The sequence below is a fragment of the Gallinula chloropus genome (assembly GCF_964237585.1).
Source record: "Gallinula chloropus genome assembly, chromosome: 1".
Classification (NCBI taxonomy): domain Eukaryota; kingdom Metazoa; phylum Chordata; class Aves; order Gruiformes; family Rallidae; genus Gallinula; species Gallinula chloropus.
Window position 1 is genome coordinate 147,640,508 of NC_140085.1, and position 27,193 is coordinate 147,667,700.

A 27,193-nucleotide genomic window follows, 5' to 3' on the forward strand; every position below is an offset into this window, starting at 1 on the left:
ATGACGGAGGCGGAAGTGGCTCGGGGAGGATGTAGCGGCGCTGACAGCGGCTGTGGCGGCGAGATCTCCCCGCCCCTGCAGTCAGCCGGTCCCGCCATGGAGGTAACGGGGCCGGCGGCGCGGCTGAAGGAAGAGGGGGGGCGGGGGGGAGATGAGGGGGGTTGCGTGACCTTGGGCTGCGGCAAAACGCGGGGGGGGGGGGGGGAGGGGGTGCGAGGTGGGGTGGTTCGCGCGCTCAGCCCCCTCCCCGGGTCTCGTGCCCCCATACCCCGTCGTGTAACCGCCTCTTCCGCGCGCAGCCAGCGGCCGCTGGCGGGCGGCTGTCAGCGCCCGGGGCCGCCGCTCGCCTCGGGGCCGGCCGCTGTCCGGGGCCGGCGTGGCGGGAGGGGTAGCCCGCGGGCCGCCGCGCGCGCCCCTTCGCCGCCTTCCCCCCGCCTGAGCCCCGGGGGGTGGTATCAGTCCAGCTGTGAGGGGGCGCGATGCGCGGCTCGCCGCGCTCCCGCCTGGGCCCGGCCGGGGCTGGCCCGGGGCTTGTGTGCCCTCGTCCTGCCCTGCGGCGCCGTGACCGCCGCTGCGGGGTTTGCTTTAGTGCTTCCTGCTGGGAGGTGGGAATGTCATCCTGCTGGCGCGGGCTGGGGGGGAGGGGATCAGCCGGTGCTGGCTGAAGGGGAGAAACGCTCAGCTGACATAGAGTGACCGCGGTGAGCGGTCACCCTGTGAAAGCACCGGCGGGTGAACAGGCACCTCTTCTCTGCTCAGATGGGCCGGTGTGGTAACAGTATGCAAATTGTGAAGCACCTGCCAAGGCAGCCAAGGAAGAAAGGCTCTGATGTACCTACTGGTGCGTTCACAAGCGCCAAAGCCTATCCAAAGGCAACATTGAAGAGTTCAGAATTCATATGTGAAGGTGACTCCCCTGGTAGTTCCCGAGTTGCACACGTTCTCATAGGGGTTTGATGTCTCCACTGAAGGGGTCACAGCTTCAAGTCTGTTTTGGTGTGACGGTGTGGTTAGAGTTGGTGTTGTATGAAAGTTGCACGCTGTTTAGGAAACTGCTGTTCCTAATGGCAGTTGATGCCGCAGTTCACATAGAAGTCTTATGTACTGCATTTATGCATTGGTTAGGCTTTCTGAGGGTATATTAAGCTACTGCAAAAAGGTTTGGTAGCAAGATCTTTTAAATTGCTAAACTATGGCTTGGAACCACCTTAGTGTAGTTAAAGTAGGCTTTAAATTAAAAAAATATATACATATAGGTAAAGTGTGGAAGCAAACGCTGGTTTTGGAATGGTAGAATAGAAACTGAAGACTCCTCACAGGATTCAGTGCTGTGCTTAGCAGCGTCCTTACTACCTGCTGGCTCACAGCTCCATTGCACCTAATCAGTAGGAAGTTTAGGGTTTTTTATTAACTCAGCTTCCTCGTTCTTCTAATTCAAATGGGTGAAGCCCTCTACACAAGCTGCTTCTGGTTTCTGCTACCGGAGCAGCGAAACTGGATGCGTTGTCTTACATGATACATGGTTGTGTGTCTGTGCATATTAGCTTAAAGGAAATTAAAAAAGAACTTGTAGATTCATCTGATCCTACTGTACTGTGGCGAGACATCTGCTGTCATTTTCTAAACAGTACATACAATTTGTTGTACTTAATTATACCATGTAAGCATGCTGCTTGTAGTGAAGGTATTTTGATAATTGCCCTGCTGAAATACTAAGGATGTAAACGTTGACAAAGTTTTGTACACCAAGAAAACCTGAAACTGAAACTTTATAGTTTGGGGTTTAGTTTGGTTTTGTAATGCTGTATTCATTTTTTATAGACACATTGTTTTCCTCTTTTGCCATCTCAAAAATCCTCTAGCCCATGTGATACAGAGAGAGTTATCTGTAACTGCCTTTGTCCTTGGTCTGTACTTGAACTCGTATTTCTAATGATGACCTTTCTTTTTATCCGTATCAGCTGTTGTCTTTAAATTGTGGTTGTCTGTTCTTGCAGTGCTTGGATCCAGTTTGGTTTTGTTCCTTAGTTTCTATTACAAAAGGGTTTTGTCAGAGTAGAGAGTAGCAAAATAAAAGTGAAGTCGTGTGTGTATACACACACACACAAAGGTAGATATATAAAATACAAATGTTTATATATACACTCCTTCACTTTTATACACATACACACACACACACGTGATAATATGAAGGAAAAAGCAGGGTAATGATCAAGCCTTGGAAATTATACCTTAATATGTGTGTCTCATCCGTTTTCCTTGTCCTGTCTTAGTTACGTATGTTTCCTCAAGATCTTGAGTATAGGTAAGCATAGCTCATGTAAACCCCTGTAGAGAAACAGTTTCTCCCAGACTAGATCTGTGAAAGTTTAGAAGAGAAGGCATTATGCATGTATGTTAGGAATATGGAGCCTGGAATTTGCAGAGCCTTTTCAAATACACTGGTCAGGCCAGCACTTCTTGAGCTAAACAGAGTGGGTTTTGGTTTTTTTAAAAAGGAAAAAGGGGGGGTGGAGGGGATGGGTAGAAGAGTGTTATTTTTTTTTTAAGAGCCCTGGCTTTGCAGTGTCTTTTCAAATACAATCATAGAGTCTTTAAGGTTGGAAAAGACCTCTAAGGTCATCAAGTCCAACTGTCAGTCAAGTACCACCATGTCAACTAAATTGTGTCCTGGAGTGACACATCAACAAGTGTTTTGAACACCTCCAGCATGGTGACTCCACCACTTCTCTGGGCAGCTTGTACCAATGCCTGACTGCTCTTTCAGTGAAAAGTTTGAGGTTGTTTTCCTAAAATTGAATCTAAACCTTCCCTGATGCAACTTGAGGTCCCTTCCTCTTGTCCTGTTGCTAGTTATTTGGGAGAAGACACCAACCCTCACCTCGCTACAACCTCCTTTCAGATAGTTATAGATACCAATAGGGTCTCTCCTGAGCCTCCTCTTCTCCAGGCTAAACAACTCCAGTTCCTTTAGCCACTCCTCATAAGACTCGTGCTCTAGACCCATCACCAACTTCATAGAATTAAAACTCTATCATTTCCTGGTCACTGACCCCAAGATCACCTCCAGCTTCTACATCTCCCGCCAGCTCTTCTTACCTTTGTAAACAGCAGGTCAAGCAAGGCACACCCCCTGGTAGGCTCACTTACCAGCTGTGTCAGGAAGTTATCTTCCACACACTCTAGGAACCTTCTAGACTGTTTCCATACTGTTGTGTTGTATTTCCAGGAGAGGCCACCCCACTGCCTCTCCTTCCATGTCTGTCCCTTCTGAAGAGCTTGTAGCCATCCATCGCAGCACTCCAGTCATGAGAGTTGTCCCACCACGTTTCTGTAATGGTGACTAAGTCACAGCTATCCTGCTGCACGGTGGCTTCCATTGTCTTGCCCATGCTGCATGCATTAGTGTAAATGCAAATATATTTGTTAGGCCAACAATGTTATCAATAATCAATATGTTTAAGAAAGAAAGAAAAAAAAACAACTTGAGGCATATGATGTTCAGAAGTTCTCAAAGCTTAATTTAACTGCCATTCCTCTACAGGTTTTTTGTTAATTCCTTTTTTAATATCTTTTAAGAACGAGATTGTGAATCACACCTCTGTAGCTTCTTGTAAATAAAACGTTTTTTTTAGTATTGTATCAACTCTAGATGCCAATTCAGTAATGAGAATAGTAAGATCATACTGGTTTGGAAATCAGATTTCTATTCTACTGTTGAATTGTACCAATCACGATTGATCTCTATCAAGTTTTTTTCTGTTCTCCTTCTGACTAGTCCTATAAATATATTTTTTTTTTCTTGAGCTCTCACTATATTCAGTTACTCTCAGTGTTTACAGACTTTCAGTTAGTTCCAGTGGTAGACTTATATCAAAAAGTTCAGTTACCACAGCTTATGCTTTATTTTTTTGTAGGTTCAAGATGCTGGGCAAGAGATGGTGGCATCTTCTGTCACACCAGGATCAGGCAAATCAAAGGTAATTGGTCCTCACAAATTTTATTTATTTGGATAGCAGTAATTGAAAGGGTTACACTTAGCATGCAAGCTGTGACTAATGGGAAGGCATAAAGGTATTTTTAAACAGTTTCCTGTCTTCTGGACTTACTAAAAAACTGGTGTTCTTTAAAACATGAGGGGAAAAAGTCTCTTACTGATATGTTTACTTCCTGTTGTAATATTTCATAAAATATTAGTAGTATCCAGTTTTGGCATTGATCTGTTTCATAATGTACACAGATTTCTTTGCATATGTTGGAAGTAAATTTAAACAATGTCAGTGTTAGGTCAGCATGCTATTTTCAACACAGTTGTTCAAAATTAGTTGTAACCCTTCCCAACTGAGCTTTCCTGTCTGACTGCTACTGCTTAGTTACGTGCTCTGGAATGGTTTTGGAAAAGTACAGCATTAGGAGTAGTCTCTATTATTGCATCTGAAGTAACAGAATAGCATTAACTTGGACTGTTATTGTTCTTGCAAATGTGTGGTAAGAAAGTTTCTTACCCTAAAATTTAACTTCTTGGGACCTGGGTGCTAAATGACCTGTTTTCTGATTGCATACTTTTTTTTACAGCTGGACACATTGCCCAAAGAAGATCTCATCAAGTTTGCAAAAAAGCAAGTGATGCTTATACAGAAAGTGAAGTCAAGATGTACAGGTACCTTACTGGAAAAAGGGACGAGTTCTGCTTTAATGCTTGTTACTGTGTGACCTTTCCTAGTATCACTGCATATTTTTGCTAGGTAGATTAACTTCTAGGCAAATGTCCTATATTTTTTTCTTTTTTTCTGCAATTGCACTATTTTTTTGTGAGAGGATAAGGACTGAAGTCCTTTGACCAAGGAAAGGAAGAAAAAGAAGCGTTGCTTTTGTCAGGGATTAAATTAAATTTTGTCTGGCAGTATGGCACGATGAAAGAGTGTAACTTGTACAAGAGTTGAAGTAGGGCTTGCCTTCCCTATGGGTTGCAGGGGTACCTGTTGCTTTTTAGGAAGCAGATGGGAGAGGCAGTGTCTCTGATTGATAGGTTTTTGCATGATTAGTACTGTTATAAAGTACAAAGGCTTATTTAAAATAGTTAGGTACTTTGTATTTGTCCATTTCCTCCTTTAACAGGTAATTGTAAAGATACGAAACAAAATTTGGTTTTAACCACTATCCTGTGTAAATCTGTGATCTCATGTGCTTTCTGTCCTTCTCCTCTCTGCTGTCCCTCTTCTTCCAGTGGCCCACTACTTGGACTGGCGTCTCTTCCCCTTGTCTGGTGTCACAGTTACGCTGGCCGCTGGTAGCTGCCAGGCAAAAGAATAAGGATAGGGATGGGCTATACTAGGCTCTTCCTCAGTGGGGTTATTCATATGGTCTTGTTCTTCTACTTGCTGCCTACATTTGGAGGAAATGACTGTCTGACTACTGACCAGTAGGAAATGACTGTCTTTCCTCTGGCTGAAATTGATCATGAAATAGAAAGACAACCATCAAAAGCATTTTTAACTGTTGTCCCTCTAATCAGACAAGGAAGATTTGCTTACTTGGTAAAGGAGAAGTAGTACTGAATGTTTGTTCTCAGCCCTTTTTATTGCTCAGTAACAAACAAAAATTGATTGAGTAAAAGACATCTCTGATTTGAATGGGAGTGTTGTTAGGCACTGGATTTACTAGTAATTTGCTACTGTGATACAGCATCGATTCATGCTGGGAAATTTCTGTACTTTTTTTAAGAACTGGAGAAAGAGATTGAAGAACTCAGATCTAAAGCAGCTACTGGAGGAGCTGATGATATTATTCAGGTAGGAATACATAATGGCTTTCTAATGTATTACATAATTTTAGCTAAAATAAATACACAGAAATAATTTGGTAAATCATAAATAGCTTTAAAACTGTTAGTCAAATTGAATGTGAGCAGTTTTCAGGAATTCAAGACTTCCTAAAACCTCTTTTTTTTTCTTCCTCTCCTCACATCCTTATGCCACTTCTCAAAAAACACTCTCAGTTCTGTGAGGAATAGTACAATTCCCTCGGCAAGACTTATTCCTTGTGTAGCTGGTTAGACAGGCTTTTCTTTTTAGAATGATCACTGTGGAAAGACTTCAGCCATTTAGAAAACTTCTGAGGCAGTCATTTGATGAGATCAAAACTGCATAATTAAAAGTTGCATGTCATAAGAAATACAGGAAAGCAACAGGAATTGTTTTAAGTGGCAAAACCATCTGTTTTTCTCAAAGTAAGAGTCGTAGACAGCATATGGAAGTGAAAATTGGTAGGAATTTATCAACTGGAAAATTGGTTTTAATAATTTGGATGATTTCTTTTCTTTATGAATGAGGAGCTCCCACAGCACCACCACCATGTAGTGATAAAAAATTAGCTGATCAGAAATATGATTTTTTAACAAAACCTATTACTTGACACCATTTTAGTCTACATATTCCACAGCTGTTGGATTTGCACTGCAAGTCCCTTTTAAAATCAGACTGATCTGTTTAATTGACAAAAGAAGATATGACCAATATGTGATATCCTAGGGTTTGTACAAATCATTCAGGCTTCCTTTGTTAAGAAACCCTTTTTGAGTGTTTTTCCTCCTTTGATATTAGGCTCTCACAGAAAGACTGGATGTTGTACTTCTGGAAAAAGCTGAATGTCAGCAGCAGTGCGTAGCTCTGAAAAAAGAAAGTGCTCAAAGGACGCAAGAAGCAGAGGTACCAAAATGAACAACAGAACATCACTAAAATATTTCAGATTTATGTTTATTTTGTAGTTTTGCTTGTTGTGTATTTTACTCTTATCTTAACCTTTTTCTTCACTTACCTGTGTTCTATTTTACCTTTAAAAAAAATCTAAAGGCTTCAAACAATAAAGCATATTTTATCTGCACCCTCTAGTTTATAGTTTTTATAGGACTGACAATAAATACAAAATTCTTACAGGCGCTGGCTAGATCTACACAGTTCAAAAAGAATACAGTCTGTGCATTAGTACTGTGCATCGCATATGTGATGGCTTCAGTCAGTCAGCTCTGTCATTCCATGGGGGATAGGAGGCTTACATTCACTTATTCATAGGAAGGAGCCTGTCAGCCAAGGCATCTATATTATGTCAGTAAGCTCAAATAATGTTAAAGAGTGGAACGGGTTGCCCAGGGAGGTGGTGGAGTCACCGTCCATCAGGGTGTTCAAGGAAAGGTTGGATGAGGTACTTGGGGACATGGCTTAGTCAGTAATACTTGTGGTACGGGCATGGTTGGACTAGATGATCTTGGGGGTCTTTTCTAACCTTAATGATTCTGTGAATGGCCTGCAAATGATGAACACTGTAATATTCCAGATACTTGAGTCTGATACACTAAAAGTAATTTGGACTTTAATACGTTATCAGAACAGTTGCTAAAGCTGAAGTCTGTCATGACCATTTTGTGCAATTATGCTGGTAAACATGACTTAAGACTTAGTTTTTCTTTTAATTCTGCAAATGCTTTTCTAGTCCCTGCAGTATCTTCTGAATTGAGTTGCCCTAATATAGATATGTATTTTAAAATTAGAGCAATTTTTAAAACTGAGGACTCATACAACTTCTAATTCATTATTGTAAAAAGTTATTTGGAAAGTCTGTGTGCTAAATTACCAGTGTTTAATAACTTGCATGTTTGTTTAGGCTGCAGTGGCTAAGACAGAAGAACTGCAGAAGCAACTAGAGGAATCGAGACTTGACTCCCTGAAAGAAATAGAAGCTCTGAAGAACGAATTAGCAAATGCCCAGTGCAGACACAATGAGGACTTAACAAAGCTGAAAATGGAATTAGAGGAACAAGTGAAGAAACAAATGGGGCTGATGGAAGAGATTGAATGTCACAGTGATAGTCAAAAAGAAGTTAACAGATTACAAGATGATATCCAAAGAATTAAATCAGCTTATGAGGAGCAGATTTTGTGTCTGAGCAAGCAGTTGGAAAGGCTGAATGAAGACAAAAACAAAGAAGTGGCAAATCTGCAAGAAACTATTAAAAGCAACTCCCAGTGTTACCACAATGAAATAAAAAATCTGCATGAAGAGCTTAACAAGTTAAAAATGGCTCATCAGGAAGAGGTGTCAGAGTTGATGCATCAGATTGAAATATCATCTAAAGAAAATGAAGAGAAACAGAGTCAGATAAATCAGTTACAGCACAGCCTGGCAGAGAAGAGCTTCATAAAGGAGAAAAATGTGAAGGACAAAATGTGTGCTGGTACTGACCAGCATGAACACGACTTGGCACAGCCAAGAGAAGTCCTAAATAAAAATGTGGAAAACAGGGTAGACGGTGTAGATACACAAGAAAAACCTTGTGTAGATGCAATAATGGAAGAAAAGGTTAGGCACCTGGAACATAGTTTACAAGAGCTCCAGTCCCAACATAGCATATTAAAAGATGAGTTAACTTACATGAGTAATGTTAAACTAAAACTGGAAGAGGAAATCCATCGCATAAGGGATGAGTACTTTCATGAGCGGGAAGACTTGGACTTTAAGATAAATGAATTGCAGCTTACTAAAGAAGATTATTGTTGTGTAATTGAAAAACTAAAATTGGAGCTTCAAGCAGCAAGACAGCACTGTGAAACTGCTGTAAACCAGCATAAGTTAGAGACTCAGACTCTGAAAGAGCAACATAAGAGAGAAATTTCTGAACTAAATGAAACTTTATTGTCTGGTTCTGAAAAAGAAAAGATGGCATTGGTCTTTGAAATACAGGAACTTAGAGAACAACTTGAAAAGCTAACTCAGGAGAAAGAAGAAGCAGTGTCCAATTACAACAGCCTGAGAGAAACAATGGAAACTCTACAGACCGAGCTAGGGGAATCTGCTGGAAAGATCAGCCAGGAGCTCGAAACAATGAGACAACAGCAGGCCTCCGATGTCAGTGAACTGCAACAGAAACTCCGTGCTGCTTTCAACGAGAAGGATGTTCTTCTTGAAACTGTGAACCGTCTCCAGGAAGAAACAGAGAAATTGTCAGCTAACCAGATAGAGATAGAAGAACTCAAATGTAAAATTGTTAGTCTTCAGGAGGAGAATAACACCGTAACAAGCTCCCTTGACCAGAAAGAGAGTTCTATAAAAGAACTGGAAGAGAAGATCATTGCTCTTACTGATCAAAACAAGGATATTTTAAATGAAGTGAAATGCTTGGGTGAAGAGAAAGAAACCCTTCAGGAAAGGTGTAAGCAAGAACAAGTTAAAATTCAGGACCTTCAGCAAGAAGTAGATACTGCTAATCAGTACAATAGTGACCTGAATAAAAAGGTGGAGGATTTAACGGAGAAACTGAATGAAACTTTAAGTAGGAAGAGTGAAAATGCTCACGTGCTAGAACAACTGGAAAACCAGATTGAATTTCTAGTGCGTGAAAGGGAGACCCTTTCATCTGAAGCATGTGCTCTTCATGAGGAAAACAAGAAAATCATTCAGGAAAAAGCCAAGTTAAGTGAAGAGCTGGAAAAGATTGTATCTGAACGAGATGGTTGGTCACTGTTGAAAGAGCAGTCTGAAGACTTAGAAAAGAAACTACAAGTGATGGCTGAAGAGAAAACTCATCTATCAACATTACTTGAAAGTGAACAAGTGCACAGATCCCTTGTAAGAAATCAGCTGTGCCACTTGCTTGAGCAAGTGGGGTCCAGTGTGTCAGACTCAAATGAGGAATATGATTCTCTTAACTTGTTAGAAATTGCAAATGAATTATTGTTAGAAATGAGAGAGGAGCGGCGCCTTGCTGTACAGAACAAGGAGGAAGTTCTTCATTTGCAACGGGAGGTTGAGAGGCTGGAGGAAGAAAATGCAGCTCAGTATGCAGAGCATCGAGCCCTGATTCAGGATTTTGAAAAAGAAAAGCATCTCCTGAGAGAAGAATTGGAAGGAGTGTTATCTGAAAAAGCAGCACTTCAACGTGATATCCAGGAGCTGAGGAATGCCAGTGAAAAAACAAGGATTGAAAATCAAGATCTTTTAGCTAATGTTGAAGAGATCACTCAAAAACTTGCTTTTTATGAAAGTCAAATCCAGGAACAGCAACAGGGATCAGAAAAACAAGGCGACTTAAATTTCATTCTGGAACAAAAGGAAACTGAACTTAGAAATGTGAAAGACGAACTGAGTTCTCTAAAGGTTATATTTTGTTATTGAAGTATACAGACTAAACCTCTAAAGTCTTCAGAATTAAGGTTCAAAAAATACTTTCTATTTTCTTTTGTTTTTCCTTGGCCTGAAAGTGAGTTTCCCTTCTAGAAAGCACATGTTTCTGAGTTTCCTCAAAATCCCCTCCCTTCCTCTCCTCCCTCCTCCACCCCCCACACCCCAGGAAAAAAAACTATGAAACAAAACCAATCATAATGCTATTTTGACAAAAGTTGCTGTACCTCTCTTCTTATCAGTACCCCCTCAAAGTGATCGTTTAACTAGATGGACTAACTGACCTCATCATCTTTCACCTCTAACTTTCTATGGCTCCATCTCAAACAAAACTCTTGCTTGATCTGCATTAGCTACTCCCAACCTCAGGTCCTGGGAATTGATGGTTATGTAAATCTGACAGCTGCAGAATTAATGGTCTCCCGTTTTTCTTGTCCTTGGACAGGATGGAAAGCAGCTGGTAAAAGGTTGGAATGTTTTCCTTTCAACATAAGTATGCTTTTCAGTTAGCAAGCTGATATGAAATTGCACATAAAGACTTGCTTGGCAGTAAGAACACAGACACAGTCCAGCTGTAGCTGAAACTTCTGGTGGTTTGTTAGGGGGAAAACAGATACCACGAAGAATTGTTTGTAATACTTGTTATATCTTTGTTTATAATACAGAATTTAATGGAGACAGTGACTGAGACAACTGATCAACAGGCCTCAGTAGCAGAGTTTCAAGAAAAAATTGGTATCTTTCTTGCTCTTCTCTTTTATGTAAAAAGCTTGGGGGTTTGGATTGTTAGTTTCTCTTTCCTCTGCACCATTGTGCTGTATTTCCCATAAGCCAGGGCAAAGTAGACATCAGTGCAACTTCCTACAATAGGCCTTCCATTAAGGATTTAAAAGACTGTTAGCAATCTTGAGTCAGTTACCATTTTATACTTCTGAAGGTTTTTTCTTCCTGTGTATATTTGGCTATAAACAGCATAGTGCATTTTACCTTTATTTTTTAAATATGGGAAATAAATGTGTCAGTAGTCCCTAAGGCTGCCAAGAGGAGAGGAAAACCACACTTTCCCAAAGCTACTGTTGCTCCACTGCAGTTGTCCCAACACATTAGAAATAAATTTTTTTTCAAGTTGTTAGAATTGTATGTACAGGAATATGGCTTTTAATGTTGACTGTGATGGAAGCTTCTGAAACAAAGATTCTCCCTAAGCTGTCTGTGCAGCACAATGTTTTAGCTAGAAATTAAATGCTTAATGAAATATTTGAACATATTCCTCTGCTTTATATTTTGTTTTGTTTTAAAGTCATGCCAAGATTTGTGTTCTAATTGAATTTAACTTCATTTGAGGGGGGAAAGGAGAGGTCTATTTTTTCACTTTCTTCTTTATTTTCAGAAAGACTGGAAAGAGAATCTGCAGAAAAAGGAGAGAAGCTAAATAAAATTAAGGTTGTTGCTGTGAAAGCAAAGAAAGAATTAGATGCCAGTCGAAAAGAGGTAGGTACCCTGACTGCTGCTTAATAGGAACAACGTTCTCCATGTGGAGTTCTGCCTTGATGACATACATTTTTTGTTTGTTTTTTTTTATTTGTTTTGTTTTTTTTTTAATTAAGATGCAGGCCCTGAGGGAAGAATTGGAGTTGGTTCGATCAGAAAAAGATCAGTTGTCTGCTTCAATGAAAGATGTCATTCAAGGAGCTGAAAGCTATAAGGTAAGAAGAGTACTATATTTACTGAAGACAGCTAACTGTCAGAAAATAATTTACTTTTGAAGTCTAGGCTGGGCTAGTAGGTTGAGGGTAATCATTATCTCAGCACTCCCATGAAGGGTCTAGAGAACAAGTCTTACGAGTAGCAGCTGAGGGAATTGGGGTTGTTTAGCCTGGAGAAAAAGAGTCTTGAGACCTTATTGCTCTGTACAACTACCTGAAAGAAGGTTGTGGCAAGATGGGTGATGGTGGGTTTTTTTTTTCCCAAGTAACAAGTGATAAGCCTCAAGTTGTACCAGGGGAGGTTTAGTTTGGGTATCAGAAAATTTTTTTCCACCAAAAGGGTTGCAAAGCACTGGACCAGGCTGCCCAGGGAAGTGGTTGAGTCTCCATCCTTGGAGGTATTTAAAAGACGTGTAGATGTGGTGCTTAGGGATGTGGTTTAGTGGTGGACTTGTTACTGTTGGGTTTACAGTAGGAGTCAATGATCTTACAGGTCTTTTCCAACCCAAGTGATTCAATGACATCACTGGGAGTATTGCAGTCAGTCTTGCCCTTCTTTCTCCCCTGAAATACAAGACAGACATGGATAACCTGAAGTGATTTCAGTGGAGTGTGACCAGGATGGTCATGGGATATATGATGTGCAAGTCTGAGAAGACTTCTAAAGGACCTACTAGCAGCCTTCCAGCACCTACAAAGGCATTATCAAGGAAATAGGGTCAGGTTATTAGTGGCAGTGCAAGATGAGAGACAGTAGAACTAAACTGAAAGGAGACATTCCAAGTGGATGTATGGGTAAACATTTTTTTAACCCTATGAAGACGGCAGAGCTTTGGAACAGGTTGCCCAGAGGTGTAGTGTCATCTCCATCTTTGGAGGCAAGTCTTTATAAAGACCTGATGGGAAAAAGCTCTGAACAGCCTGCTCTGATCTCATTGCTGACCCTGCTTTAATGTATGTATGTAATGAATGTAGACCTGAAATCTCATCTAGCATGAATTGTTCTAGAATTTCAGGAACTGAAAAGGGTTTCTCCTGGAGCCTGTAATGCAGCAATAGCTTTAATTTCACTTGGATATTTCTGATGTTGCAGTAAGACCACTCACATGCTGAAAGATTAGGAAGATAAGTAAAAGTCTGAGATATGGAACATGCTTATGCAATGTATATTGTAAAAAAAAATGATGGGTTTGTGTTTGTATGTGTTAAGAATCTTCTGATGGAATATGATAAGCAAGGAGAACAGCTGGATTCTGAAAAAGAAAGAGCACATAATCTTGAACGTCAGATAGATGACCTCATAAGACAGCTTCAAGTGTCATCCCAGCAGGTGAGTTCTCTGTATGTGTCTAATCTATTGATAATTACAGTAAAAGTATTTTACCTATTGGGTGTAAGTTTTATTCATGTGATGTTACGAAACTATATGTAGTAACAAAGTGCATTTTGGAGAGTAAATTGGAATTCAGGGTTGGGGCTGGTTTTTTTCAGTATCTGGGCCATGACAAAGTTAAATATATCTAGAATATCTGGCTTTTTCAGTAAAAGGGGTTTAATTTACCCCAGCTCGACTCGCAGCAAAGAGCAAGTGATCAGCACTGGCTTTGGTCGAACATAACAGCTCTGATGGGTGTACCAGATACAAAAAAACCTATCAAACTTGCCCTGTTTCTCTGATTTCACACCTACACTGCTCAGGAAGTGCAGTAACCTTAAAGTGTTGACATTTTTCTTCTGTTTCTTTGACAAAATGTAGTTTTGTTGTTTAATCAACAGTGTTTAAACATACTAAATTAATTATGGGTTTTTTCATTTTTCTCAAAGATGAGACTTTAGGATGCATTGTGGACCACTGTAGTGGCATTCAGATGAGTCTAAGATGGTAATTAAATAGCTGTGAGACACATTTTTGGACAGCTAGCTGAAATGTATTTGGGATTTGGGATATAAAACTCCCAGGCCCCATACATGATTACACTGAAGATCCACATAGGCCATCATTCCCTTATAAACAGAAGCTAGCAGTGAATAGTGCAGGAAGTAAAGGATGAATAGTAGCATATATTCCACTGATGATACAGGCATTGTATTTTTCAAGTTTGTTAGGAAGCATTTTGTAAATGAAAACACTGTTTAGGCAATTGACAGCTTCTTTCACTCACACTTCATTGTTAATTTGCATAATAGAGACTGAGATAAAATGCTGAGGATGCCAAATGTGATAAAGTCATTGCAAAAGTAGCCCAGATAGAGGAGGCGTTCTTAGTATGTATCAATATGATCTCATTGAAGGCTTGGGGGTGCTGCAGTTCAGTCTTTTCTAGGAATTAATAGTATGACACGTGTACAGCAGGTGTATTCAAAGTGGGGCAACAAGTACTTGAACTTTGTGCATTATTGTGGGAAGAAGGTGATTCTTGTAGAATAAATGTTGGGGTTTTCTGGTTGTTTCTCATAATTCTAGCCATCTTATGGAAAGCTGGGCAAGTGAATAAAATAATCAAATCGACCTAGTGACTTTAATTTAGCCTATTTCTTAACCTGCTTTGAAACAAAGATGGACAGGGCTCATTTGTAAGAGTGCTGTTTGTAAGGGAGTTGGATAGAAATCAGTGTTTGTTTTTTAAATATAGGCAATATCTTACCTGTCAGTCACTGGCAAACTCAGCTTATGTTTTTTTTTTTTCCACTGTGATCATTTCAGCATGATCAGTTACACTCTGCTAACGAAGACCTCCTGGCTCGCGTTGAAACACTGCAACATAACGCTAAGCTGCTGGAAGCTCAGATACTGGAGATACAAAAAGCAAAGGCAAAGGCTGACAAAGAACTAGAAGCTGAAAAGCTTCTAAAAGAACAGAAAATAAAGGTAGTACTCTGTAGAGATGGCAAATAGGCCAAAACATTACTTTCACTGGATGTGACTTGTGTTAGATCTTTGTAAACTGTGCTTTTACAGAAAAGGGGCCATACTTTCTTTTCTCATTACCTGGTCTTTTTGGAAGGCTGGAGAGTTTATTGAAAGAACTTTGAAAATTGTCACTTAGATTGGGGGTTGTCACAGAATCTGAAAAATGTCAGTCTTCTGGGTTTTTCTTTGGTTCTGTGACTTCCTAAGAGACACACACACACAATCTTACCTTGGTACAGCCTAACTCTGTGTGTGCATAAGTGTAAATAGATACTGATACCTGTTTTGAAGTTGGGCTGGATAATTGAGAAGTATTTAAATTTCAGGAACACACTGGTACTCTCCGAGAAATGGAGGAGCTTCAGATGCAAATTCAAAAGGAAAAGAAACACCTGCAGAAAACTATGCAAGAACTGGAGCTGGCCAGAAAGGTAGAGCTGCCATTCATGGTAGTGCCTAGCGGACTACCAAAGGTTTTGGCCCGTCTTGCTGTACTTGGATGCCTTCCTTTATGTTCTGGGGATTGCAAAAGGGAGAACATGAAGGGATTTACTGCTGGTTTTGTGCTTGGAGAACTGCTGTATATATTTGGGGTTGGGTTTTGGGGGGCTTTTTTCTTTGGTTTTAGCTTGGGCTGTGTGGCCTGTCACGAGTAGAAGCAGGGACAGAATTCAGATGTTTGGAGTACTTAGGTAATGTGTTATTGAGAAGTCATCCTTGTTAGGACCGAAGGTGATAGAAACTGGTATCTGCAAAATACCTACTGGGTAGGTATTTGAACCTGCTCCCAGTTTTCACTTTGAACTCAAGTTCAAAGCTTCTGGTTTTGTTTGAAAACAGTTTATTTACTGAGGAGGCGAAAACGTGATGAATGGGTGCTGCTTATGGGTATGGGTAGTTACAAAGTTTTGTGAGCTCTATCTTCTTTGTGTGTAACTTGCAGGATGCTCAAAAGAGTACACTGATGGATATGGAAATAGCTGATTATGAAAGGCTAGTAAAAGAACTTAATCAGAAGATAACTGATAAAGACAGCAGAATAGAAGATCTCGAGCAAGAGACAGGGATTCAGAAACAGAAGCAAGAGACACTACAGGAAGAAATAAGTGAGTAAACTATAAGCAGCAAGAGTCTCTGTGGTGTAGTTAACAAGGGTAAAAATACAATTCACAAACGAATCAATAAGTGAGAGTAAGGTTTGCAGGGAATATTAAACAGCTACAGAGTCAAAGTTACATTTCTGTAAAAGAAACTGTATTAGATCGTCAGTTCCTTGCTCTTATATTTAGGAAATAAAAGACAAATTGCCTGCCTGATAAACTTGTTTTTCTTACCGAATTAAGTTAATCATAAGTTCTGAAAGCCAGTGACCGATGGGCTTTCAATCTGACATACCACACAGAAAACTTTATTAGTTAGTATGGGGTTAAATATTTCACTTCTTATCCTTAAGTGTAAGGCTTAAAACAATTTTACTTATTAGACTATCTTCATGATACTTGGAAATCAGATCCTAAATTTACTATAAGCTACTTGTTAGCAGGTCATAAGAAGTCTGTGAGAATTTGCTCAACTATTTTCTACTGCTTTGAAGGAAATATAGGAGGGGAATTTCCTTTTGCACATAACTGCTATTTTCTGCATTAGAGTCACTTCAGTCAACTCTGCAACAGGATGAGGAAAGAAATGCCAAGATAAAACAACTCCTGGTGAAAACAAAAAAAGAACTGGCTGATTCAAAACAAGCTGTAAGTCCAGATGTCAGTGACTCTATATTCCATTTTAAACCTGCCTTTCAAAAAACTGATCAGCTGATCACTGAACTATTCAGCTGCTGAGGTTTGGAGTTCTTTAATAACCAGATAATTTTATCATGCAGGAAAATGACCATCTAATGTCACAGGCATCATTAAAAGGGGAACTGGAAGCCAGCCAGCAACAAGTGGAAGCCTATAAGGCAAGAAACTTCACTTCTTTCTTAGTATAAGGTTTCTTATTTAAGTAATAAGGATGTGATTTGTATTGGGCAGATATAGAACATAGGGTGAAGAATAAAGAGGTGTTATTTTTATTGTTTGAGTACTTACTCTTTTTCTTGAATGAGTTTTCTGTTTGCTACTTTCCCCAAATATTTCCCTTCTGATATTGTTTAAACATCTTTGCTCTTGCTTGCTCTTCTTTCCTTTCCCTTTCCACTAAAAGAGGACTTTGTAAGTTGAAGCTTGTAACTTCAATATGTTCTGGAATATTTAAAAATGGAAGTTGCTCAGATTAAAAAATGCAACAACATCATCATTATTAGAAACCTCAAGGGTTGTCCATCTGTGTAAATTTTGTTGGTTGGACTGAATAGGAATTTACTGTAATGAAAGGTGTAGCAGAGAGGACAAGGAAGAGGGGCTGGCTTTTCTAAATGCTGCCACCCCACAACTGTAACTTTCTTTTTTTAAAATTTTATATATTCTATACATTGTAACTCATGACTATTTTTTAATGGATTCTAATTTTAGATTCACCACTTCTGTGCAGGAAGTACTATAGTAGAATCCTTTGTGCTCTGTGGTATGTCCTTGTGGAGAGGGAAGAAGAAAATGTTTTCATAGTGAAGTTTTCAACTGACTTTTTCAGATTCAAGTGGCTGTACTAACATCAGAAAAGCATAAAGCTCAAGAACACCTGAGAACAACTTCAGAGCAACACCAGCGCATGTTGAGTGCCTACCAGCAAAAAATTGCAACCTTGCAAGAAGAGTTCAAAGCAGCTCAGGTATTATAGAGGAATAAGTGGTGCCAGAGACGTTAGAAGGGAGATTTACTGCACTCGCTGTCTGCTTCTCTAACAGTATTTTGTGGATCTTTCACTCTTGTAGAGAGTGAAAGAGAGAAGGATCAATTTAAAGGAAATGTTCACAAATTTTACAGACTCCAGAAAAGCTGGAGCAGTGGCTAATCAGGGTCAGCACTGTGGAATTTGACTCACCAGTTCAGCTGAAAGGAAACTTTCCAAATCCTCCTGTTGGAAATTAAAGCATTTTAGTATTTCAAGGATGACTGATGAATCTGTGAGCAGGTCCTAAGATCCAAGAACAAAAACCTGCATCTATGTTTCCTTAGAGGAATATACAATGTCAGTTCTTGAAGGATGGGAATAATTCCTGCTGTATAATGTACAGTCAAGGATGGAGCCACTATGTTGTGACGTAACCTTCTGTATGTCTGCAGAAACTCAGCTGCCTTTAGAGGAGAAGACAGACCAAACACCTTTAGGATCAACTGGAATATTTTGTTTTGTGCTGTGTATTACCATTACAAGACTGATTTAACTTCTTAAAGTTGTGCATAACTGTAAGGCATGTTAGGTTTTTGTCACCTGGGTAGTATAAAAGGAAAACAGAATTACCCCTTTTTTTCCTTCATTGATAGAACCTCTTGTTTCTGAATCTGTTGAATGCAGTGTTTTCATTTGCAAGCATGTTTTGCCTTTAATACTGGTATGTTGAAAATCAGTGTCTCTGAAGTGTCACATTTTATGATACTTAATAATTAAGACTGAAAAACATGATCCATCATGGTATTCACTAGTTTCATTATCTATTTAAGAGTCATCTGTTGCATTTTGTCTTTATTTTTTTTCAGTGTAAGATTCATTTAATTTTAGAGAAATAAGGGAGGGATAGTTACTAGCATAACACTAAGGGTTTCCTTTTTTCTGTGTGACAGGCTGAACAAGCATCTGTTACATCTGAATTTGAGAGCTACAAAGTCCGTGTTCATAATGTTCTGAAACAGCAAAAGAGTAAATCTGCTTCTCAGACAGAATCTGAGGGAGCCAAGCAAGAAAGGTAAAACCCAAACTTTTTACATGCATACAGAAAAATACTGATACTTGAGTTATTGAGCTTGCCTTTGCTAATTGCTGAACAAGGGAGTATCATTATTTAACTCTGCTTCATTAAGGAAAATACCAGAAGGGAGGCGGTTTGCTTCCTCAGTTACTTTGGTTTATAAAATCCCCAACCAAACAAAACCCTCAGACTTTATTTTTGTAAACTTTATCTGAGCTGTAAGCTAACTGTATGTCTGCCTATCTGAACAGAAGAAAGATCATGAACTTGCACCATGGTGATACTATGTTAGTTTCCAACTCCTTGATTTGTGTATATCACCTGTTGTTACAGTGAGAGGTAAGAAAGGTGTCACGAAGATTCTTAGGATGCTTATGAGCAGAAATTAGCCAGCCTCTTCTGTGTAGAGTTGTCACATCATTGTCTCTGGCATAAAGTACTGCAACTAACTGCCATTTCCAGCTAAGAGGAAAAGAGCAGATGGGTATCGTTCAGCTGAGATCACTTTGAGCTTTGTCAGGAAGGGATGGTTCAGTGTAGATAAAGCTCAGGCTGCCAATGCACTCATCAGTTCCAGCAGGCTTGTGAAATGCTTATCGGCTGTTACACGAGGAAAGACGTGATGGGGGAGAAAGTTGCACTGCCAAAAGTTCTGTGAAAATCATTTCAGTGTAGTTGTGAAACAAACGTTCGGGTGTACTTCAGAAAGTACCTGAACCCACTGTAAAGGTTCCTGCAAGTTGTTTTTACAAGTTACTGATAGCTGTCCTTGGTATCAGACTGGGCATTTGTGTGAGATGTCAAAAGTCATTTCTGACACAGGTCTTAACACTGAGTGCAGTTGCTGCTGGAAATCCACGAGAGGGAGACTGGTGTTTTATTAGAGGACTTTCGTGTTATGGTTTGTTTATGTTTTTCAATACATGGATCTCTTATTTTCTTTGAAGCAAGCAAAGTTCAAGAGTTGCATTTCATTGTCTCTCCTTTTTGCAGAATTTTCAGAAGTTATGGTATTGTTAGTTTTTTGTGGAAAAGGGTCATCTTGGAAACAAAGTGGATGAGCAATCAAGCAATAAAGAGATGAGAAATAGTTTTCAAACAAATTATTTACAAGTGTCAACATGAAGGCTTAATGAGATAAACAGTTCATGAGATAATAGAAATGTCCATGTATCTAAATGCAGAAAGCATAAAAGGATAATGCATGTGACTTAAAACTTTTTGCACTGGAATATCTGATTTTGACTTATTTCTGACCAACAGTTTATCTGTTTTTATGGACTAATGATGCTTTCTAGACTTTGGCTCAAAATCCTCTCCCACTATTTGTCTCCTGTATTCAGTCTCATTGAACTAATGTGCATTTACTAAACAGAAAAACCTCCACCGCTTTTCAGCCAAAACTGTTTCTCCCATCTGCATCCCATGTATTATTCTCCTTCTGTCTTGTTCCTCCAAACCCCCTTGAGATGGAAAGTGATAGTCACACTCTGTACCCCAGTAGTTGTATTCCCAGCATTTCAGATGGGATCTGATAAATCTGTTACTGTATTGAAAAACAATCAGAACTTTACTAATTGTTCCTGCTGCAGTCACATTCTATGATACTGTTTCTCTGCCTTTGTTGTATTGATTTAATTAATAAATAGACAATTGGGATCAGCTATCTATATGGAGTGGATATAATACAGATTCTGAAATAACATGCACTTAAAGAATTATATTGTTTCTTTTTTCCTCCTTGCAGGGAACGTTTGGAAACGGTGATAGATCAACTTAAAGTTAAGCTGCAAGATACTCAGCATAATTTACAGGCAAATGTGTCTGAACTCCAGACCTTGCAGTCTGAACACGACACCCTGCTGGAAAGACACAATAAGATGCTGCAAGAGACTGTTGCAAAAGAGGCAGAACTCCGTGAAAAGTACGGTCCGATGATGAATAGATACTTTATTGTGTGTGAACTTCTAGTGCTGAGCATGCAGTGGCCTGTAACTGCTTCCCAAAGAAAGGGCATAACTGTTGAGAAGGTTAAAGGAATTTTCAAAATGATTGTTTGCTATTTTTCATCAGCCTTCAGAAGTTTCTGTTATGAAAATGAAGTAGTAGCTGATCAAGGAATGTGAGATTGCTGCAAGTTTTCTACCTGTTAACCCTTAGATTTTAAAATTAGCATTTCTTACTTTCTTGACTTTTGAAGTCCAATGCTCAGCACTATGTTTGTGTTGGACTGCTCAACTAAATTTTATGCATGTTTCCAATTAAAAAATAAAGTAGTAAAATGCAGAGCAAACATTTTCACTAGCAAAATACCCAGTCCTGGGGCCTTTCTCACAGAAAGTACAGGGTTGTTGGTTTGGGGCTTTTTTTAAGTCCATTCTTGCCACAATGTTAATATGCTCTTTCTTTTAGAATAAAAGAAAACAGCTTCATCTGTACCACTATTTGAAAAATCATGAGTACCTAATACTTGAGCCCTTGAAAAGGGGTCTGGTCTTGCCTTTTCTTCTCTGTTTAGGGCACAAAGGAGTTCACATGAAATATTCATTAGAAATTACATCTTAGTATTAGGAAACATTGACTTGTCTCCCCCTTTTTCTACTGTTTTATCTGTTTCTGATAGTCACAAGGTGGTTCACAGTAATCAGTTAAACTGTGTCCTCCTGTGTTTTTCTGGAAACAAGCTGTAGGACAGCAGGCTCCCTCTGTACCCAGAGAGACGAGCTTTTTGCTACATTTTAAGTCCGTATGCTTAGAAGGGTAAGTCTTAAGCTTTGTCTTTCCACACATGCACTTGTTAATTGCTTGTGAAAGTTGTGTCTTGCTTCTGGAGTGCCTCCAAAGCAAGTACAACTGATATGTTACTGATGTTTTTCTTGCTAACACTCTTCTGCATTCTTTTGTACTGAAAGTCGAAGCTTGAAGAAAATTTAACTTAGCTTCTTAGAAACTTACATTTTTTGCAACTCCTGCAGAAGTGTTTGGTAAATGAATGTTAAAGGAAGTGGAGCATAAAGTAAGTGGCATCCCCTGTGTGACACTACAAATAGTCATGATGCAATTGTAGAATTTAAGAATGTTTAGACCACTGTATCTCTAATAGCTTCATTTTTCTACCAAAGATGTCTGTTTTTTGTGGTCTGAAATAGAGAAATCAAGAGTTTATATAGTGCAGTGCGCTCATGATAGGCAGTAAGTGTAACTTCACTTTTAAACTTTCCCTGAAAAAAGAGGCCATTCTAAGATAATGAAAACTGAAAGCTATTTGATACTCTAAAACTGAAAGGTATGCATGGGTCACGTGTTTTGCTGGTTCTTAAGCTTTGTGTATATGCCATTTTCAGGCTCTGCACAATACAGTCTGAGAATATGGTCATGAAAACGGAGCATGCCCAGACTTTGAGTCAGCTAACAGCCCAGAACGAAGCTCTCCGGAACAATTTCAGAGATCAAGTCAGGAACCTGCAAGAAGAGCACAGGAAGACAGTAGAGACGCTTCAGCAGCAGCTCTCCAGAGTAGAAGCTCAGCTCTTCCAACTCAAGAGTGAACCAAGCACTAGAGGTAACTTTCTTCAGTCACGGTATCAGGTTTTCTTGTGTTAGATGCAGTGTTGTGCACTTGAGCCTGAATCTAAAGCATGCTGACACTGTGTGGTTCTGTAATACACCAGTCATCCTGGGTAATTTGCAGCATGCCATAGCAATCCACTCACAGCAAGTAAGGAACTACTGTTACTGCTGCCCCTTCAGAATCTTAAGGTACTTGAGTGCATCCAGAAGAATGCAGGAGGGGCTGGGAGGAATGTCCTGTAAGGAGTGGCAGAGGACTTCAGGGTTGTCTAGTTTGGAGAGGAGGCTAAGGGGGTGACCTTAATGCTCTCTTACAGCTTCCTGATGAGAGGAAGTGGAGAGGGAAGTGCTGTTCTCTTCTCTCTGGGATGCAGTGATAGAATGCGTGGGAATGGCTCAAAGCTGTGCCAGGGGAGCAAATACTGTAAATATTTGGTGCTCTTCCTATAAGTTTGTCTCAGATCTTGGAGCATACTGGACTTCTGCCCCCAGTATGAGGGGTAAAGCTAAAGAAAAGTGTACTGAAAGCTGTTCTAACAATGTTTGTTGTTAGTTCCCATTTGACCTCTCTTCTAATTTAAGATTTTACTGTATTCGAGCTCAAGTTCTATTTTTATAACTGTAAAGTTACTAATTGGGATGTAGTTGAACGTTTGCCAAGCAGCAGGAACAGTTGAAGAAGTTACTCTTTGTGTATGTTACTGAAGCAGCAAGATAGTGCACACCAAAAGTAGTATTAAACCAAAACAATTTGCACCTCCCACAGGACTGGTTGAAAGTAAAGCTAATGCTGTTTTGTGTTTTAAGCATTTGACTCTCTTGTCATAGCTACAGCACATCTGCAGAGAGAGCTGCATGAGAGTTTCACAGTCACTGAAATAGAAATTCCCAGTCAAGTGTGGGTTTGGAAATAGGCTTTGATTGGAGGGGTCAGTTGGGAGGTGAAAGGCTGTAGTTGCTGTTAGAAATGTTTACGTGCCTATCTGGCTTTCTCACTTTTCTTTGCCTTTTTGAAGACTGTTTTATGAACTGCTCTCTAATCTGAGACGTTCAAGCTTCTGAAATAGCTCTGCTAATTCCATTCTGGTGACAAACCTCAGTAAATGTCTTTCAGGCCCAGCTGTTTCAAATCCAGCAACGAAGAACTTGAGAGAACGGCGAAACACCGACCTTCCTGTTCTCGATGTGCACACGGTAGCTAGGGAAGAGGGAGAAGGTATGGAAACAACTGACACAGAGTCTGTCTCTTCAGCCAGCACCTATGTACCCTCCTTGGAACAACTCCTGAACTCCCCGGAAGGAAAACTGGGTAGGTAGAACATGCGGCGTTTTGAAGCACTGGCTGCCCTAAGTCGCAGTATTTTGTGCCCTCAAAATATCTGAGAATGTTGTGGTTCATGCTTCTAGATGCAAGACAGCCTGAATTTCTGCAGGAGCTTTTGTCCTTGAGGAAGGACTAATAATAAAATACTGCTACATCTTTCATTCCTTTAAAGATGTCACATTTGTAACTTTCTAAAGGGAAATTACTGGATGAGCGAGTCAGTATGTAGTTATAGAACGTTTTGTGTTCTGGACTAGCCTCTGCTAGAGGCAACTAAGTGCTGATTTAACTCATTAATGAAATGTCTGTTCATCTTTATGCAGTTTATTACAACAGGAATTTATTCATAGGGTTTTTTCCCTAGGAAAATAAAAGTCAGCATGAAGAACAATGTTCTGAGAGTCCCACAAAAAGTAGGAAAAAAGTAAATGGTAGCACCAAATCATGTCTGGAAAGTCTACTGAACACTCTCTGAAAAACTGTGGAAAATCTCTGGCTGTGGGTAGCAAACAAGGGCGAAACTCAACCTGTGTATTTTGACACAGTTAGGACTGATTTGCCAATCCCCTTCTAATATATGAAATACACGAAAAGGAATCACAGAACAGGCATGCGGACAGGCTTGCAGCAGCAGCAACGATGCAGGGGGATTTTGCAATCTGAGAAACTACATCAATCAAGTCCTGATGGCAAGTTAGTACAAAGTAGATTGAAGTGTTTTTTCCTTCTCTCAGTTTTCTTTTCCAATTAATTGCAGAACCATCTCAGTGGCAAACAGAACTCAGCAGGGACGAGCTGATCCAGAAACTAAACATGACAGCGAAGAGTGCGGATCACTTGAATGAATTACTTCGTGAATCGGAAGCAACCAACGCCATCCTCATGGAGCAGATAAAGGTTTGCAGAAAGGCAGGAGGCGTAGGAACAGCTCTTGTTCCTTTGGTCTGCTTCTTAGACAAAATGTATAACACCAAACATGTTTCAGAAAATCCTAATCCATAAAAAATGTGGTGATGTAAAACTTAATTCTGGAAGGATTTTTATTCCATAGTCAAAATCAGGTTTTTGTGTGTTTTCTCCCCAGAGTTTCTAGTCATGGGGAGGGGCAGGGAGGAGGATGGAGGGTGCACTAAAAGCTATTACAACAAAAAAAAACAAACTTCAGGAGTTTGGAATTTTAATGTTTAGTAAAGTGCCTTTACTGTTTTCATTTCAATAATGTGTAAACCCCCAGCATTCTCTGGTTTCTTTTCCTGTAACCCCTTTTAGCTGTCTTAAGTTAAAAGAAGGTCCATCTTTAGAGATGCACTAATGAAGTTTGGTTTGAGTTGATTGCACCTCCCCGAGTTTTCAGGAAACATTCCTAAAGTTAGCATATTCTCTTAAATGTGCTCAGCTTTCTTTTATAAAACATTAAATAAGTAATATGGATTAAAGATTTAACTGTTCAGCTCATACTCTTTACCACTGAAATTGAACAGTTAGTGCTGTATATCATTATAACTACTGCACAGGTTTTTTGAAAAAAGGCTACTTTTGATCAATAAGAGGTTCTTTCAGGACAACATTATTACATGTTCAAGTTTCACTCCACGCTGTGTCCTAAATGTAGCTGTGCACACGTTAGTCTTTCCAAAGCAAGCTGCATAATTCACTTTTTAACTCTTGAACAGATTTTTGTTCAATTGCTCATTATATGAAGCAAAGAATATTGCATGGGTTTTTTCCCTTCATCTGCAGCTGCTTAAGAATGAAATAAGAAGACTGGAAAGAAATCAAGAGAGAGAGAAGTCTGTGGCTAATCTAGAATACTTGAAGAATGTTCTACTGCAGTTCATATTTCTAAAATCAGGAAGTGAGAAGGAAAGGCTGCTCCCAGTAATCGACACCATGCTGCAGCTCAGCCCTGAGGAGAAGGGGAAGCTGGTTGCAATTGCCCAAGGTAGGTGAGGGTCAAGACTGTCATAAAAAAAGCCAGAAGGGGACATAAAGGCAAATGGAGTTCTGTGTTTTCGTCTGCATAGGCCTTTGAGGAAAAACAAAGCCTAGAAGCATAATGCCAGTGAGCTAGCAATAAAACCAGTTTTCTCTGCTGAGAAGTTAACTACACTATTTTCAGAAAACATAATGAATACCCCAACATATAAATAAAACTGTGGTAAAATATTGTGGTAAAATTTCTTAGGAAACATACACACTTCAGGAAGATGATACTAAGTTGTAAAAATTTAATGTGTTTGTGTTTTGAGTTAAGATTTCTATGAAAATGACCTTAAAATCAAGGTTACTGTAAACAAATTACTGTCTTGGCAGATGTTCTAAAAGGACAATTAAAGTGGTCCTCTCAAGGCAGTACTGCAGACCTAATGCTAGTTTCAATACATTAACTTCCAAAATCTCTTGAAGAAAATATGCTGTTTGTTAAGAAATAAAGAGACTAGGGAAGGAAGGACAAAGAGTTAAGCCTTTCCAAGAAATTGCCCAAGAGCTGGCTATAATCACATTCTGGCTCCACTTGAAGTACTCAGAGTGTTTGTCCCCTCAAATCGTCTGAGTGTTTTTAAGGTACTATTTGTCACTGCTCAGTACAGCGTGTGGCTGCTTGTATCTCACTAGCAACTGACCTGACCTTTATTTTAAAATCGATACCTAGTCAGTGCCGTGTGTACACACCAGCACTTAGACCTCTGAACAGAGTCACGTGAATAAGGAAAGTGGCAAAGTCCTGCCTTCCATGATAGGCCTGGCATTTGGAAAGGTGAGATGGAAGTTAAGTCCATAGCATTTTGATGCTGTTCTGGCACTCTAATGAACACTGATGGGATTTTTCTGGAGAGGGCTTTTGGGTTTCTTTGTAAAGCCTCTTTCAAACATCCTTCAGTACTCAAAGTAAAGCGGGCTTGGTGATAAAATTCATGAGTGTATCTATGGCAGCCCAAGAATGAGTATTGAATGTTACTTAAGTTTATGAGGACAGCATTTAACAAGTACAGAGAAAGGGGGGAAATAAGGTCATGTAACCAAATGATGCAATGTCTTACTCATTAGGTCTAAATGATGTTTTTCTTCCTCCTTCAGGTGAGGAAGAGGGTACCTCGCAGCCCTCTGGGTGGGCTTCATACCTCCACAGCTGGTCAGGACTTCGATGAGGGGGTGGAAACGCTGAATCTTTAAACACATTCCACAGTTGCAACAAGAAATCTCAGTGTAGAACAACCTGTTGGTGGTGTGGCATTGAACTACAGGGTTTTATTTCTCTGTGTTGTTTTCAGCTTTTTAAGCTCTTCTAAGAAAGAAGCCCTCAGTATCTCTGAAAGACTGGCCTATGTTATGTTTTGAGAGCAGCCAGCTGTTCCTCTGGTAAATGTTCAAGCTGATGATCAGAAGTATAATGAGAAGTGACGAATTAATTCAAAATTGCTTGGAAACAGAATGTGACAAACCTGTGATGGCTCCTTTGACAGTGATATAAAAACTTGATCTAATATAGTAACTGGAATAACTAATCAGACTTAGAGCATTTTGAGGTGTTTACAGTTTCTTTCACGTATTTTTGTCTGCTTGCTAATCTACATGTTTAGTGTTACTGTCTGCACATTGAAGGAATTAAACAATAGCTATTTCCTCTCTGGTGATGCTTACAAAAGGTAACATCATTAAGAAAC

General features: G+C 39.7%; 1 protein-coding gene across 1 annotated transcript; it reads left to right on the forward strand.

Annotated features, from left to right (window-relative positions):
• GCC2 (GRIP and coiled-coil domain containing 2) lies at positions 1–27,116 on the forward strand (the record flags this gene model as incomplete). Its single annotated transcript, XM_084270111.1, has 23 exons — positions 1–102; positions 3,918–3,980; positions 4,576–4,660; positions 5,725–5,792; positions 6,603–6,707; positions 7,660–10,149; positions 10,839–10,908; positions 11,564–11,664; positions 11,781–11,879; positions 13,090–13,209; positions 14,584–14,748; positions 15,117–15,221; positions 15,734–15,896; positions 16,438–16,538; positions 16,670–16,747; positions 17,419–17,556; positions 18,510–18,631; positions 20,382–20,558; positions 21,979–22,196; positions 23,319–23,513; positions 24,286–24,425; positions 25,269–25,470; positions 26,607–27,116. 23 exons carry the CDS (start codon positions 1–3, stop codon positions 26,675–26,677), a joined length of 5,178 nt encoding a protein of 1,725 aa, XP_084126237.1. The 3' UTR covers positions 26,678–27,116.
• Between the last annotated feature and the right edge of the window lie 77 nt (positions 27,117–27,193).